The 17,945-nt window shown below is 41.2% G+C and overlaps 1 protein-coding gene across 1 annotated transcript in view; it reads right to left on the bottom strand.

Annotated features, from left to right (window-relative positions):
- LOC140070235 (uncharacterized) overlaps positions 1-17,945 on the bottom strand; it is a 178,631-nt gene that overhangs the window by 42,439 nt on the left and 118,247 nt on the right. Inside the window, exons 29-40 of the mRNA XM_072116590.1 lie at positions 16,275-16,397; positions 16,085-16,183; positions 14,513-14,641; positions 14,331-14,429; positions 12,834-12,962; positions 12,647-12,745; positions 10,414-10,542; positions 10,227-10,325; positions 6,780-6,908; positions 6,593-6,691; positions 2,273-2,401; positions 2,086-2,184 (exon numbers count right to left, since the gene is read on the bottom strand). Of these exons, the coding sequence (XP_071972691.1) occupies positions 2,086-2,184; positions 2,273-2,401; positions 6,593-6,691; positions 6,780-6,908; positions 10,227-10,325; positions 10,414-10,542; positions 12,647-12,745; positions 12,834-12,962; positions 14,331-14,429; positions 14,513-14,641; positions 16,085-16,183; positions 16,275-16,397 (1,362 nt within the window). The remainder of the gene's footprint in view (positions 1-2,085; positions 2,185-2,272; positions 2,402-6,592; positions 6,692-6,779; positions 6,909-10,226; positions 10,326-10,413; positions 10,543-12,646; positions 12,746-12,833; positions 12,963-14,330; positions 14,430-14,512; positions 14,642-16,084; positions 16,184-16,274; positions 16,398-17,945) is intronic.

Genomic DNA, 17,945 nt, shown 5'->3' with positions numbered 1-17,945 from the left:
CCAGCAGCCTCACTTGCGCTCCAGCGACAATCTCCTTGCCTCAGCACACTTGTCCCCCCTTCTTAGGGTGCATGCGCACCGGGCCAGCGCACCGCTAATTGCCACTGGCCACCTGACAACCTATAAATGCTCAACCTCTTCCTGTGATCCCTGCAGGATGTTTGTGCTTCTATGCCTAAGAGAAAGCTTTGTTCCATAACCTTTGTTATTATCCTGATTTCCCGTTGTGACCTCGATTCCGTTCCTGACTCTGATCCTGTGCTGCCTGTCCTGACCTAACGCTACATTCCTGACTCTGATCCTGTGCAGCCTGTCTCGACCTCCTGCCTGTCCTCAACCACGAGTACATAATTAAAATGTACATAATTTAAAAATTTTTTTAAAAGAGTGAAAAATATAAAGGGGTCTTTCCGTACACACTATAATAATACAGAAACTAGACCACAGAGGTCCCTAAGACAGCAGACCCCTATTAGAGGATAGTTTGAGAATTGGAATTGGGAAGACATGGAATATTTGATCTAGGAGCGATGGCTCAGCATGCTTGGGGAATTTTAAGGTTGCAAAGTTTTAATTTAGCTCTAGACCTGCCATAATGAAGTAAGACGATTGTTGAATGTTTAAAATAGAGTGGGGCCTGAAGCGAAGCGTGTTGTAGGGTATATAACCATTTAGACTATACAATCATTCTTATAATGTTTATTCTACCTACCACCTAAACTGGCAAGCCCCCCAGCCTAAAACTTTTTTTTTACATGTTTTAGAGTAGTAATGGCAAACCTTTTAGAGGCCGAGTGCCCAAACTACAACAATGACCCGCTTATTTATCACAAAGTGCCAACACAGAAATGTAATTTGTGATTTATACTCCCTTCTCTGTCACAGTTTTCATTGATAGCAGCCCCTGAGGACACCAATAAAGCAGAAAATAGTCCCAGGTAGAGCTGTCACTTTAAAATACATCTGTGCACAGCAAGTCCTGGGCTGTCTGGGACTGCAGGAATATACCTGAAGTCCTCTCTGGTGATGGCCTGAGTGCCCACAGAAAGGGCTCTGAGTGCCACCTCTGGCACCAGTGCCATAGTTTAGCCATCACTGTTTTAGAGTGAGCAAACTGATTCCAATTTTTACTTCAGATAACTAACAATTTGTCTTGTGAATCCAGAAGTGGTAGACAAATTTATGAAGTGCAACTTCCACGGACTGATAGCAACTTTTTTTGTAACTTCAAAGTCAATAAGACACAAATCTAGTCCCAGTATGAATGTGTATGCCAAAATGACATCATATTAATCAACATGCCCAAGCCTTTATAATAAATGAGATGTGCAAAATACACCACAAGTGCTCCAAAGACACGCCATATGCCACTTTGGGGCTTATTTATCATTAGGCAGGCACCTTGGGACAGTTGGGACACCAGCATTGGACTGGAGTAACGATGAGACTTTTTATGGGACTACTGTATTGGCAAAATTCCCAAGCCATGAATCTGGCTTTGCATGGTGTTGCACTAGCAGTAGTTCTATGTGTATGCCAGATTAATTAAGAGGTATAAATAGTCCTATGAGACTTTTTAGCAGGAAAAGTTCCAAAGTACCTCAACACAACTTGTTTTTAGACTTTTTTAGACAAAAAACCCATGGAAACCTATGATAAATAACCTCTTCTGTCTATATTCGCAGGAAATTGTCCAGTTCTTAGCAAAGGTTAAAGGTAATGTACAGGGGTGGACCAGAAATGCCCACGGTGGCCAAATACCCTCCCTTCACATCCCTCCACACCCTCTTAACATGGAATTGGGGTAAGAGGGTAAATAGTTGCAATTCTTTCCCGTGCACTGGAAATTGTGACTTTTTCAAGCCCTCATAAATTTGCCCCAGTTGTTCAATGAATTGCTATTTCTAGGAATTAACTGCATCAGCAATTAACCAGAAACATTTGTTAACTCAGTAAGCAACAGAGGGAAACCAATAAGATAAGCAAGGCGTATTTTATCTTTTAACCGATGCGTACAATTTAACAGAATATGATAAAAAACCTAAGCAGCTTAAGAACAATAAAACAAAAGAAGTGATAACATACCAACAGGAGTGTAGTTTCTCCATTCGGTGTCATAACAACACAAGAATTCTGGACGCACCGTCCGCAGCATTGGTCCGGAGGTTGAATGAACCCTTCATCCTAAATAGAAAGGTTAATATAGAATGTAATAAAGAAGAAAATCAGTGACCATGAGTATTACTACAAAGCAGGGTCATTGTATACTTACTGGTTTGCAGTCATTTGAGCTCTTATATTGGCAGATTTCTTTTGATAAAAGTGTAACAATCTGTCCGTCCAACTTCTCACATAAATAAGATGCACAGATATCACCTGGGGGAGTATAAGATTGTCCTTCCTAAAAACCAGAAGACATAGACTGTTAAGATTTAGTGTATTCCACTGATTTTACTGTTAATCAATGTTAAAGGCATTTTCACACTAGAAAAATATGGTAAATATGTGTATAGTGTGGTGGTGCATGTTCCTGACCACCACTCAGTTTTCTACTGATGGAGACTGTCAAGTACCACATTCTGTCAGTCTTGTAGAAGTCAATGGAGCAGTGGTCAGAATATGCGCCAATGTTCTACTCACATGAGGGATTCAGTGACCCCTTTTTCTCATGTACTACACTCAGGAGCAGGTTGGTTTAAATTCGGGTTTCACAGGTTTTGTTTGATTTTCGCAAAAAAAAATTTTCGGTCTGAGACCCAGACTTTGGACCGAACTATAACTCGAACATGAAGCTCATTGAAGTTAATGCGGACCTGGATTTTAACACCCAAAAATGGCTGTAAAATGAGGCTAGTAAGGGCTAGAGGGCTGGAAATGGTGGAAATAACAGGGAAGTTGCCCTGCCCATAATGGGTTAGGGAAAGTACTTGAAATAATAATATTATTATAAAAAATAAACAAAGAAATATTGAAAAATATAATTTAATAATATTTCACAGCGGTTAAATACCCTCTGGGTGTTCAGACCCAGTTAATTATTCTCTCTGCATTAAAAGAAGCAATGGGAAAACTCCATGCTCTACCTCATTGTGGTTAACCTCTTTAGGACAGAGCCATTTTTTCAATTACGGGTCAGCCTCCTTTTTTGTAATCTGACATGCATCTCTTTATATGGTTATAACTATATATATATATATATATAACTACTATATGAAGGGGAATATATGCATTTTAATGTGTTTGTTGGGTGGCTATGAACTAAAAAAATTATTTCAGTTTATTGGGTGTGCAGAGTGCAATTGTGTCCCTGTTCTGGTTGTTTGTGACTATATTGTAGGACTTCTTTGCACCCCTGTTGTGTGCACACTTTCTTAGGTATATTAACAGACAAAAGCACTTTTATGATGTATGTATCAGTGTCCAATATTAACGGACAGCAGCACTTTTATGATGCACATATGAGTGCGCAATATTAATAGACAATAACACTTTTATGATGTATGTATGAGTGTGCAACATTAATGGACAACAGCACTTTTAAGAGAATCTTTACAACCAAAGTATAATTGATGATTTTTCTGGAGCTGAAAACTTTACAGATAGGACCTTCAAGATCTTGTTGCATGCTGTGTTATGTCCCACTTAACAGGTCATTACAAAAGTTAACTACAGTTAGCCTCCTCGTCAGCAGGAGGAAGTTTGGCCAGCTTTCCATGTTTATTTTATTGGAATACTACCAATGTTATTCTGGAGTTCCCCATTAGTTATCCTTTGCTGCCAACTATGTCCGGAATGTATTAATAACATGTAATGTTGATGTCAATGTTGCAATCTTTGTTATCTTCTCAACCCAGGCTGGTAATTGGTTCAGGCTCAACATACTTTAGAATTAGCCCTGCAATAGTTTATAAATGGGATCTTATTCCAAGACTCCAAGTTACTCAGTGTAGAGTACTCTCTCTGTCTTTCTGCTAAACCTGCGTCTCTGTGTGCTAATGCCATGGAGACTGCCAACTTGCTGTCCAAACAGCACAGCTAATTTGGGCACCTACTAGCCAACCTCCGGACCACTGGAGTAGAGCTGAGATATGCTCCAAATTTCAGATCCGCAGTCAACCAATCCACCGTCTTATGTGTTCCTGCAGGTCGGAAAGTTTACAGCCTGTTACCTGCTACTGCTTTGGATTGTATGTCAACAAAGAGACTATGCAGGCCCGGCGCCAGCACCCGGCCAACCCGGGCAAGTGCCGGGGCCCCGGGGTACTGGAGGGGCCCACTCGGGCCCCCGGACCAATTGTACCAGTGTCGCTATAAGACACTGGTACAATTGATCACCATCCGGGTCGATCACTTTTCTGCCTCTATGCTGCGCTGGTGGGGAGCGCAGCATAGAGGCAGAATCTACAACTCACCTGTCCCGGTTCCCACGATGCGGTGCTCCGCAGGGTATGCGACGGCTCTGAAGCCGGCGCACATGATGACGTCATCGGGTCACGTGTGCCGGCTTCAGAGCCGGCGCGTACGGGAGGCCCAGGCCGAAGACAGCTGCAGGTGCTGCGCCGGGGGAACCAGGACAGGTAAAATACTTCTTTCCCGGAGGGGGGGGTTTCAGTGTGTCCGCAGGGGGAGGGATTGGGTCAGTGTGTATACAGGGGGAGAGGGGGGGTCAGTGTGTCCGCGGGGGGAGGGATGGGGTCACTGTGTATACAAGGGGAGAAGGGGGGTCATTGTGTCAGCGGGGGGGGGTTCAGTGTGTCTGCAGGGGGGGGGGGGTGAGGGGGTCAGTGTGTCCGCAGGTGGAAGGGGGGGGTGTCAGTGTGTCCGCAGGGGAGGGGGGTGGTCAGTGTGTCCGCAGGGGAGGGGGGGTGGTCAGTGTGTGGGGAGGGGGGGGAGTGTGCCCACTGGAAGGCGGCCCACGGAGGGGCCCACTAAGGCTCTGTCGCCCAGGGGCCCACTAAAACCTGGAGCCGGCCCTGAGACTATGAGTTATTGTTTAAGATTTCTGTCTCCACGTGTGATACCTGGCCTGCTGCTAACACAATGGTCCTCCCCTTCATCTTGTCCTTATGGATCTATTAACACACACATACTGGGAGTGCCCCAGGCGAATCCACGCACTATGCTGCAGCCCCCCTCTTCTTGCATCTTCCTGCTGGCCCTGATGAGCATAGTAAGGCTTGTTTTTATGGACCAAGTCACCATGACATATATTCTGGTGCTATGCCGCAACTACAACAAGCAATTCCCAACCCTGGGAAACATGTACTGTCAGGGCAATGTTACAGATGCAGTAAATGCTAATATTCCTATCTGTATTACTGTATTGTCCTCTATAAGCAGTAACAATATTCACTATAACATCCTAAGACTAATCTTCAGAGTAGCTAATAAGGGTAATTATTTCCAATATCCACCTGTCCCTAATAACAGCAGCCTCTCCCATACACCTAGGTGCCCTGAGAATTTCTGGTTTTTAAGAAGTCCCTACCTTGCTGACTGACTCTTTTATGAGCAGGAAGCTCTCCTTAGCTCTATCAGCTATGTGTATTGGCATCTGGATGTGTAATCCTGCTCTTATACTGCAGAGTCATATGTCCAGTCCGGCCAATCATGAGCCTGCGTTGCTAGGGGCTAAAAGCTGCTTGATGCTTTTTCCCCTAACACGGACACAGATCCCGAATAGTTACAAGTGTGTGAGCTCTGGGTCCATGGGTACCGAATCTGTAGAATTTGGTACAGATCTCAACTTTGCAGTTTGGGTTCACTCCTCACTACTAATAACATTTCTTTGTCAAAAGTCATAAAGCACATACACTATGCTGTACTGTCTATACATACAATGGAGGAAGGAGGTATATACCCCCAACATGGCCATTCCTTGTAACAGTTTTAAAAGTACAAAAATATTTAGCTACTATTTTCGTAACAAAGACTGTTTGTAACAATTAACATCTACACTACTTTAAAGGGGGCTAATTCTTTCATAAGCATGCATAGCTATAACTAGAGGGCAGGTTACACCCCCACCAATCTCATATTGATGACATTCACAGGCTGTGTTCAACAGATAGAAAAGGTATTGGCATCAGGGAGAACTGTTAATTTAGGGATAAGATAAGTCTGTAAAATGGAACTGTACAGTACAAAGGACTTCAAAAAACATTTTGAAGTTTTTTATGTAGCTAGATAGGGGCAAATTAACTTAATAATTGATAAGTATTCAATTTCTGGGAGGTTGATACAGCTGTAGAGACCAAAGCGGACAGAATACTGAGGGATTCAAGACTGGATGCCAAGCTTGACAATTCTTGCAGGCACATAATGCGCAAGATATACTAAAAGTTTTGATCTCTTAGTATATTGTACACCCAATGAATTCTATGTCCTGCCTGATGTAGAATTCTGCTGTAGCTTGCGGCTATAGTTCACACTGGGTTGGTCACTCTACTGGTCACTTGTCATGGAGGTGGTATAAGGAAAAGGGGGTTGTTTGCCAGAAAAGTGTTTTTCCACATTTTTATCCACTTTCATACAATATAATAACATACCTAAACACCTTAACAACAATGAAACAAAAGGCATGTTAACGTACGGTGAAGATTTTCGTCTCTCCAGCGGGTGTAATAACAACACAAGATTTTTGGACACATTTTCCACAGCACTGGTCAGGAGTTTGAACAAAATCTTCATCCTAAATATAAATGTTTATAAAGTTTAGAATGAAGAAGTAAAGCAGTGTAAATATGTTTTATCACAGTTAAAGGTCACTGTATACTTACAATTTTACAATCCAGGGAGCTGTTATATTGGCAGGCCTCTTTTTTTACATGTGTAAGATGTTGTCCATTAATCTTCTCGCAAGTATAAGATGTACACTTATCACTGGGGGAAGTATAAGATTCTCCTTCCTGAAACCCAGAAGAAATAAACTTTTAAGACTTTGTGTATTGTGCTGATTTTACTCCCTAATTCAGACTACAGACTACATCATGATTTAATGTTTATGAGGACAAAGGCACTAGAAATGACCCTCGTAATGTAACCCAATCTCAGGTATTATTCGCAAAGTAGTTCAGGATTGTACCCTGGACAGCTTATATACTGGAACTGTGCCAAAAATAGGCTAAACAAAGCATAATAACCAGGGACTGGAACTTTAAGAGTGTCACACTGGGGACACAACATATTGGGTACTGAAATGGAGGTATAAAAGCCCTTCACAAATTATTTAGGCCATGAAGTTTTACTTCCTAAAAATATATGTAAATAAAAATAAAAGGTCTACTTACAAAGTTAACAAATTCTATAATACACCCATGGGTTAAACAGTTTGCTATACTGCTCATTAAATATAATAAAGGGTTAAAAGAACAACACTGGGTTCCTCTTTGGGGGTTTTCACTGCTCCTATATCTTAGATGATCTGTATATAAAATGTAGCACCTTTTTCCATCCCATACAACACTGCCATACATGTTGTAGTCAGGAGAAATTACCGGCAAATCTGAACAAATTCTATAAAAAAATCTAATATATAAAGCTGAGTGTATGTGTGTGTATGTATGTATATATGTCCGCTAAGCATCACCAAATTTTGCACAGCCGCTCTCTGTGACTCACGGAACACCATGACAAAATTTTAATTCGCTTTCCAAAATACACTTATTAACCACCATATACAGGAGCCATTGTCTGCTACTGCTGTGGCAGTTGGCAATTAGTGTATGACTCTTATGTCTGAGGTAAGTGGTATTCCAGGAATAAGCATTATTTATATACAAATGGGTCCTTAAAATATAAGCTAATAGGTCATTACTTGTTATTTAAAATTTTGCTCCCCTTAGCAGAAAAATGCTGACATACACTCATTTTCTCATTGCAGAGCAGACACCGGACAGAAGATGGCCGCTGGTCAAATGTCCAAGTCACATGTCCTGCACCTGCCTGGGCAGGTAGTATGATAATCACAATTTTTGTCTGTAGTCGGTTGGTTGCAGAACACAGGACCGGCACCAGCACTGGGCATACCTGAGCAAGTGTCGGGGCCCAGAGCTGCTTGGGGGGCACACATAAAGTTGTACATAAGGAATGGGGGTGAAAGGGGGTGATGGGGGCTGCATCTAATGAATCCATAAGGGGTGAGGGGGGGCCTTATATAAAATGACCACGAAGGGGCTGTTTGGTATGATAAACTAGGAAATATCTTAGTTTTTATTGGGAACTAGAGATGAGCGAACATGCTCGTCCGAGCTTGATGCTCGGTCGAGCATTAGGGTACTCGAGACGGCTCGTTGCTCGGACGAGTATTTCCCCTGCTCGAGATCGAGCATTTAATTAAAAAAAACACAGTGAAGAACAATGAAGAATAGAATAAAAACAGTGAACACAGGATCATTTAAGATAAAAACACAGTGCAGAACACAGTGCAGAATAGATTACAGATGTTCGGCACATCTGCTTACTTGTCGGGAGATACGCGCGGAACGGCGCGAACAAAATAGCATGTGAAGAACAATATATATGTGTGAAGAACACATTGCAGATGTATTTAAACATCTGCAATGTGTTCTTCACACACATATATATTGTTCTTCACATGCTATTTTGTTCGCGCCGTTCCGCGCGTATCTCCCGACAAGTAAGCAGATGTGCCGAACATCTGTAATCTATTCTGCACTGTGTTCTGCACTGTGTTTTTATCTTAAATGATCCTGTGTTCACTGTGTTCACTGTGTTCACTGTTTTTATTCTATTCTTCACTGTTCTTTACATCTGCTAACTTGTCGGGAGATAATATACGCGCGGAACAGTGAAGAATAGATCGCAGATGTTTGCAAATTATCAGAAGACATTATTTTTCAATTAAATAACACATTTTATTCCTGAACCATGGTCCCTTTGAAAAATGCTCGGGTCTCCCATTGACTTCAATGGGGCTCGTTACTCGAAACGAGCACTCGAGCATCTGGAAATGTTCGGCTCGAGTAACGAGCACCCGAGCATTTTAGTGCTCGCTCATCTCTATTGGGAACCTATCACCCGGAGACCCATTTTTTGCGCTTCCCCAGTCCCCACAGAGCACAGTACATAGATTGAATCCAGTGAGGTAATGTGCAGTGATGGCAGTTACACATCATTACTAAAAAAGAAAAATAAGGATTGCGGCACTCATCGATAAAACATCTTCTTTTTTTAATCACAAAGTAAAACAAGTCTGACATAGTAGCCCAGTCAGGATAGAGATAGGAGCAAGGGTATGAAAAGGCGATGAAATAAAGAAGATGTTTTACCGGTGAGTGCCGCAATCCTTATTTTTCTTTCTTATGCTGATTGTACCTCTTCTACGAACTCTGAGCACCACCTGGATGTTTTTGCATATTATTCCTGTGACGTCTGGAGACATATATACTCGCACCTTGTATAAATAAGGAGTTTGGATAGTGCCCCTTTTTCAACACTCTACGCCTTATTGTCATTACTATGGTAACAGAGCCGAACAGCGTGTTACATCATCACTGGGCTCAGAGCATAAAAGGGAGGAGAAGTTACTAAGAACTAAAGGATCATGGGACTTGTAGTTTCCAGGGGCGGTCATCTTCGTGATAACTCCACCTACTTTAGAAAGCCCATTACATTTTGTGAATCATAAAATAAAAGTATTTATGCTCCATAAAATCAGAGCCTGATAGGTTGAACAATATTTCTCATTGACTCATTGGGGCACATTTACTTACCCGTTCCTGCGTGATCCCCAATCCGGAATGTCTGCTGGACTGCACATCCTGCTTGTGTCGCTTCCCCGATCATGTCCGCCGGAGTTCACCTTCTTCCCGGTGCATGTAAGTGCTTGGCTTGCGACACAAATTTAAATGTTAAATCCCGCGCTTAGTCCAAATCCGTTGGATCGTTCGCCGGGCTGCCCCACCATTTCTGTTGCATAAAAGCAGTCGACGATGCACCAAAATTCGCATCTGACACAATCCCCTGAGCGATCCCTGAAAAGTTGGAAAACCCGGCCGCGGGACCTATAGTAAATAAGCCCCACTGTCTCATAAAAGCTTCATTAAATGTGAACACGGTACTGTGGTATAGATATGAAAGTGCAGGAAAAATGGGATTAAGCATTACTTATTTTATATGTTTATATGTTTTATATTATGCCACTGTTATATAACATTTGACAGTGTAGGACAACCACTCGGATATAATACATGAATAAAACTTACGGGCAACATTTTCACTTCTCCAAACGGTGTTACAAGAGCACAAGATTTTTGGATGCACTGTCCACAACACTGGTCTGGAGGTTGAACAAACTCTTCACCCTAAATATAAAAGTAAATATAGATTAGAATGAAGAAGTAAAACATTGACCATTAGGTTTATCACAGAGGAAGGTCATTTTATACTTACATCTTTACAGTTGTCTGAACTCGTATATCGGCAGTTCTCTATTTCTACAAATATATCAATCTGTCCATCCAAATTATTGCATGTATAAGTTTTACACTTATCATTTGGTCGTGTATAAGATTGTCCTTCCTGAAAACCAAAAGAAATAAACAGTTAAAGGAATCCTGTCATCAAGAACAGGCACAATAACCCTCACCCCCCTCTCCCCTTACTGTGACTTGGTTGAAAGTCCAGTGCAGGTGTCTCAGCTTAAATCTCCTCCCACCAGTAAAATTGCTTCCCAAACTTTTTCAGCACTGTGTCAGCACAGAACAAGATTTGAAGTGGCACTGAACTGTCAATCAAAAGATTGAGGGGGTTCACAGGTAGCCTGGAGAAAACATGATTCTTCTATTGAGAATATGACTCTGAAAACCCCTCTGTGATTAAGGTACTCGGCCTCAGTGGCAGATAATTTAAGGCGATAGGGGAGGGGTATTACTGGTATGAGGGGTAAAATTCTGGTCACAGGTCTTCTTTAAGAGTTAGTGTATTCTGCTGATTTTACTGCTGTTAATATTTAAAGGGGTTTACAACAAATATACAAAAAGCATTTATTCCCCATCCGCTGGGCTCCTTTCTAATTATAAGAACAGAGGTGCCAGACAAGAGGAGGGCTCTCAGGAGCCAGGCCAAAGCAGAGGCCCAGTGACTTAGTACAACCAGCAAAGTGCAGTGCATGTGAGGAGCACACTGAAGAGCACATTGAGGAGGATAGCTTACCAAGGTGGCCGCTACCCCTACAGTTAACATTCAAGTACAAGTGTGGTGTTGTTTCTTTGGGCGCCGCCATCAAATGATCTCCTCCTCTATCCATCTCCTAGGAGCCAACCCAAGTTGGGAAAGGTTAAACACCATGCTGACCCCCAACATCTATCTTTTAAACTTCATTTTAATTAGCCCTTATTAAGGAAGCCTTTAGGGCTTTGAAGAGAAGTTAAGAAATGGCGTCAATAGCCACATTGTGGCTTCAGGATTCAGGGGTAGTGGACCCACTGTACCACCGCGAGCGAGGACGTAAGCCGACACCTTGGAGCATAGTCAAAGTGGCACCCGGTTTTCCCCAGAGCCCGCCGCAAAGCAGGCACTTGCTGCGGCCAGGTTGCTACACAGGCGCGCTTTAGCTCTCTCTGGCGGTCAAGGCGAGGTACAGAATCGTGAGGCAGAGTCGTAGTCAGGCAGGAGGTCAGGACAGCCGGTACAGGAGCGAAGTCGGGGACAAGGCAGAAGGTCAGAAAAAGGTGGCAGAGAATCAGAGTCAGGAACAGGAATCGAGGTCACAACTGGAACAGTAATCGCAGGAATAACAGAAGGGAAGCTCTCTCAGAGGCACAAAAATTTGTCAGGGAACACAGGAAGGGACCGGATATTTATGAAGGAAGGTGGCCTTGCGCTTTCTCTCCAAGATTTAAGGGGCTAGCACGCTGATGAGTGGCGCTGGCCCATTAAATCTTAGAGAGACAGCGCATACGCGCATTAGGGGTTGGGGCGCACGGAGCAGACCACTGCCAAACTGTGGACAGATGAGAGAAGCTGCTGCTGGCATGATGGGGCAAAGGGAGGCACACAGGTGTGCCTGCGCCCCGGGACATGGGTCGCAGGAGCAGCCGTGAAACACATGATTATAAAGGTAAGACTCATTGGGTGGTCAATGGGCCCGGAAATAACTGTTTGCATTTGCTGTGCTATTTGGGTATAGCTTTACGAGGGGCAATTGTGTGGTATGCATATATATATATATATATATATATATATATATATATATATATATATTCATTAGCCGATGTACAAGACTTGATCACTTAAAGGGCATCTACCACCAAGATGAAGGACTTTATGCAAATGATCCTGAAAGGCTCCATATGTGTTAGTGGAGCCTGGAGCCCCTCAGGCTCATTTGCATACACTCATTCATCACCTATGGTATAAAATACTGTAATCCAGTGGTAAAGACTTAATGGATGAATGGGCACATCCAGGCACTGACTGTGTCTACACAATAGACCAGAATTAGTGACCTGTGTGTACCCAATGAGTGACAGAGGGACAGCGATGCTAATTTGATTGTGTATTCGGTTTCACCTATTCTGCTCCTCTTCTAAAATATTTGATTGTGCTTGCCAATCACTCCTATAGAATACTATAACATAACAAGCACCTTCTCAACAATGAAACACAAGACATGTTAACATACAGTCAAGATTTTCTTTTCTCCATTCGGGCCCAAAAGAGCACAAGCTTTTTTGACGCACTGTCCGCAGCACTGATCAGGAAGATCAACAAATTCTTCACCCTAAATATAAAAATGAATATAGATTTTCATGATGGACTAAATCGTTGCGCCTAAGTATTGTCATGGAGCAGGGTCTTTATATACTTACATCTTTACAGTCCAGTGCGCTGTTATATTGGCAGATCTTTTTTGATACAAGTGTAACCAGCTGTCTTTCCAATTTCTGACATGTATAAGATGTACACTTATCATCCGGACTGAAATAAGGTTCTCCTTCCTGAAACCCAAAAGGATTATACCCTTAAGAATTACTAAATTTTGATGATGTCATTGTTATTCATATTTAAAGGAAATCCACCATATGTTTTTTTGCTTCATGAACCAAACATAGCTTGAGAATGCTGTAGCTACACTGATGCAGAAACATATCTTGTTTAATCCCTGAATTGTTTTTGTTGAAAAAACTATTATAAAATTATGATAATGAGACTCTGGCGGTCCTGTGGCTGGCCCGGCACTTCTCCTGTTACCCCAATTATGCACTGCTTCATAGAACTCTGTAATCATTGTGTTGTCTCTCACAGGAAGAAGTAATCAACCACTACACCATCCCCCAGCTGCTGTCTACGCGTCATCCAGTTTAGTTTGATTAGTCCTGTCTGGATAGTACAGACAGCTCCCTGTTTAATGTGTTTATGTAGGCACCCAGCTTTCCCAAGGTCCTCAATTTTATAATTTTTTTTTGAGTAAAACCACTCGGATCAGGGATTAAACAAGATATGTTTCTGCATTAGTATAGCTACAGCATCCTCAATGTATGTTTGATTCACAATACATAAAAACAAATGGTAGATATCCTTTAAAGGGCTTACAGGCAAATAAATAACATTCCCTATTCTTAGAATGTAATTTTCTTGTCACTGAGAATCAAACGTGATCAAAAGAACAAGTGTTTTTAAAACCCCCATGTGAAAAGAACACATACCTGACTACAACTCTGTTACTTCTCATATAGTTACCAAAATGCTAGATTGTATTATTCCAATAGAATTGAATAAAATCAGTGTTCAGAAATGTGCGCTAATGTTGTACTCACATGGGGGATCCAGGGTTCCCTTTTCTCATATACTGCAATACATCCTGCAGACTGCAGTAACTAATGATATTCCTGTCAATTGACTGTAGTCATATTGCACATATATATGGCTGTGCTGTCTACAACTTCAATGTACAAAGTATGTGTGAATCTCTAACATAGCCACCGCCAGCAACATTTAAAAAAAAATATTATATATTTTATGTAACATCTATATATCTATTGTACAGCTATGGGGCTTGTAAGTCAGCACAGCTACTACACAGTGGACACAGCCAATTTCTGTAGAAAATGGGGCTTTAAATTAATAGATGAACAGTCAAAAAGAAAGTCCTATAAGTATGTGGCCAATTAAGTAACCACTCAAGGCTTACAAATCAATCATTGACTTGGTAAAGGAATGGAACAAATAAGTGAGATAAGCGATGTTTATTACATTTGTTTAGCCTATTCTGTTTCCTTGATACAAAACTTGTATCTGTTAGGCCACCTATTTAGTAGAACATAACATACATAAGCACCAGAACAACAATAAAAAGATTAACTTACGATCAAGGTTTGGACTTCTCCATTTGGTAAGACAACAACACAAGCTTTTTGGACACAGTATCCGCAGCACTGGTCAGGAGGTTGAACAAACTCTAAACCCTAAACATCAAAGTCAATAAAGATTACAATAGCCTAAAGTAAAACACTGTAATAGGTTTTAACACAGAACAAGTTATATTTACATTAGCACAGTCCTTTGAGCTGTTATATTGACAGGTCTCTTTTTCTTTAAGTGTAACAATCTTTCCTTCCAGCTTCTCACATCTGTATGATGTACACTTGTCACTGGGGAAAGTAAGAGATTGTCCTTCCTGTAAACCAGAATTAAAATAGACCATTAAGACTAAGTGCATTTTGTTGATTTTAATGGTTTATATGTTTACCATGAAAAAACCCACACACAGATCAAAACCACAAGGATTACAGTATACCCTTCATTAATAGAATGGCTGTGCACATGTCTGATCACAAATCAAACTCTGAGGCTACATGCACACTACAGCTCATGTGATCTTGAGGTCTATGGCACCGGTTCACAATGAGATGAGCACACTTTGTCTCACCGCATCTTGATCTGGCCGGGCGGCCACGCCGGCCGGGATTGGTCGCTTCCTACCGATTGCCAGATTGCGGTCTCCGGCTTTCTATGCAGAGGGGAGGGGTGAGGAGAGCTCCTCCCCCTCCCCTGTATTAAGCTCAACCACTTGCTCCGGACGTGGGTGAAAATGGCAGTGTACATGTAGCCTAATACAGACTGCAGAGAACTGTTTTATTTAGTCTATGAACCAGTGGTACTTCATCAAATCCTGGAGCCTGCAATACTCAAATTTTATTTCTCTAATTTCTAATGACTGGATTTGTTTGCAACTATCATAAAGCTCATACAACATGCTGTGCTGTCTATATATACAATGCAGCAAGTATATGTGTATCTCTTTTTTAATAAACAGACAAGCTGGGCAGATTATCAAAAGTGTCCTTAAGCTATTTAGTATTTAGACAGTCCCAAACTACGCAATAATTATCAAACTGTCTGATGATCGATGATCAATCTGGAGAAGTTTAAAACTCTTAAGTGTAATTTAAACCCCTATTACTAGGCATAGTTTGCACCAGATATTTCTGTACTTTTCACACAATTTAGGCGATACATCCTTTTGCTGGGGCAATGGCCATTTTGTCTTGTCATCCAAGACAGGGTTTAGCCTCCAAACCCTCTGAGACTTCTTGGTTGCAAATTCCGACAGATTTCTGCTATAAACATATTACTAATTACACTGAAATAATTAAGTCCAAATTACTGAAAGTGGCATCCAAAAATGATGAGGGATAAGTGACCTATATGGACTCAGTGGGTTGGGATGTATTACCTTTGTAGAAAAAGGCACAAGCTATGATGGAAAGTTTTTTTGATCCCCTAACCACCTTATAAAAAAGGGGTATGGCAAGGGTGTTGAAAATGTAGGGCCATCAGTCTTCATCATACTCGAAAAAAAGACCAGCGTAATAGAACATTATATTGACTCCATTCTATTGCTGGCCTCCAACTGTTTACACGGTGGTAAGGGGGCATTACCACAACCAGTAAGTGATGGAACATTGGTTCTAGTTAAAAATGGGAGGTAAGCAATATTTGTTTAACCTATTCTGCCCCTCCTCTGCATAATAGTACCCGGAAGGACAAACACTTTAGTTTAATCTGATGAGATACCTATACAACTGAACAATAGAGAAAAAAAGACATGTTAACATACAGGCAAGCTTTCAGTTTTCCCACTAGGTGAAACAACAGCACAAGATGTTTGGATGCACTGTCCGCAGCACTGGTCAGGAAGTTGAACAAACTCTTCACCCTAATTGTTAAGAAAGTTAAGAAAGATTAGATAACAGAAGAAAATCAGTGATCATAAGTATAGTCACAGAGCAATGTCAGCAGATACGTACAGATGCACAGTCCTTTGAGCTCTTATGTTGGCAGGTCTCTTTTTCTATAAGTGTAGCCAGTTGTCCTTGCAACTTCTCACATTTATAAGATGTACACTTGTCATCGGTAAAAGATGATCCTTCCTAAAGAACAGAAGAAATAGACTGTTAACACTTGGTGTATGCTGGTGATTTTACTGATATTCATATTTACAGGTGTTGTAAACAATTGATATATTTTTGATAAAGGAAAATCGCTAAATAGCAAATAACAGCGTGGTGAATGTTTCATTCCTACTTTAAGGATTACTCAGGCCGTGGAGACCCAAAGAAACGTTCAGGGACTATTCCGATAAGATATTTTGTATGCACTATCCCACTACATCACCTTAGACATTGCTCTCCAAAATTAATTCTAACATATACAGTGACCCCCCCCCCCCCTTTAATTATAATGTACAATGTCTTTCAAATTATAATATTGTACCTGTTATGAATTATTATAACAGTGATTTATATGTATACAGTGGGTACAGAAAATATACAGATCCCTTAATTTTTTCACGCTTTGTTTCATTGCAGCCAATTGGTAAGGTCAAAAAAGTTCTTTTTTTTGCTCATGAAATTATACTCTGCACCCCATCTTGACAGAATAAAACAGAAATGTAGATATTTTTGCTAATTTATTAACCTCTTAACTCTCAATGCTGTACTTTCACGACGTGGAGCTGTTAAGCATGTATAAAGAAGGCTCAGGAGGTAAGCTCTCATCATACAGACATGGGATTCGCTGCATATTACAAACATCCACTGCTAACAACCATGATCGTGTGTGTGCCACCATCTTTGCTTTAATTGTCGCTCCCTGTGACGTCATTGGGGGGTGGCGATCAGTTGCCTTAGCAGCCTCAGCTCTTTGTAAACCGTATGGTTTCTGCAGATTTGTTGCACATTGTAATAAATCGTGTAAAAACAGCAGTATTGCAGTATATGGTAGGAACGATCAGACCGTCTAAAGTTAAAGTACCCTAGAAGATCTAAAAAAATTGTAAAATATAAACTAAAAGAAAGTTTATAAACCACGTTCTCTAAAACGTGGTATCACCACGTCAGAAATTTCCTGATCTATCAAAATATAAAAACGGGTATTCCCCGGGGTGAACCACATAATAGAAAATAGCGGCCACATGCCTGAAACGCCACTTTTATGCCACTTTACATGACATAATAGGTCGCACAGTCCGCAAAATGGTAAGAATACAAACATCATCTCAAATCTCACAATCGCACAATGCAGCCCCCCCCCCACACACACACACACACAGTCTACAGGTAGCCAGCACACTGCAGCCCCGTTTCTTCCACTGGTTTGTGCCTGGGGCCATCTCTGGCAGTGCCGGTGGAAGAAATGGGCCTGCTGATCACCATTCCTATAACTTATGGTAAAGGTATGGATATGTACTAATTAATGAATGAATTAATAATTAATTATAATTCTCTGTTAGAGTTAGTCTGCCATCAACAAAACGGCTCAAATGTAAAACCAGCATTGTGTAGTATTTTATAAGCTTTCCCAAAGTACCTTTCCTGTTTCCCAAGAATGTAGCTTAATGTGTAGCTTAATTTTCTTTTAAATTGCATGAACCAATGCTACAATTGATAATACTAAACTTTGCGATATACCTTTATAAA

Source organism: Engystomops pustulosus, chromosome 7, assembly GCF_040894005.1.
Source record: "Engystomops pustulosus chromosome 7, aEngPut4.maternal, whole genome shotgun sequence".
Lineage (NCBI taxonomy): Eukaryota > Metazoa > Chordata > Amphibia > Anura > Leptodactylidae > Engystomops > Engystomops pustulosus.
The sequence above is the reverse complement of the archived record's forward strand: the minus strand, read 5'-3'. Positions and strand labels throughout refer to the sequence as shown.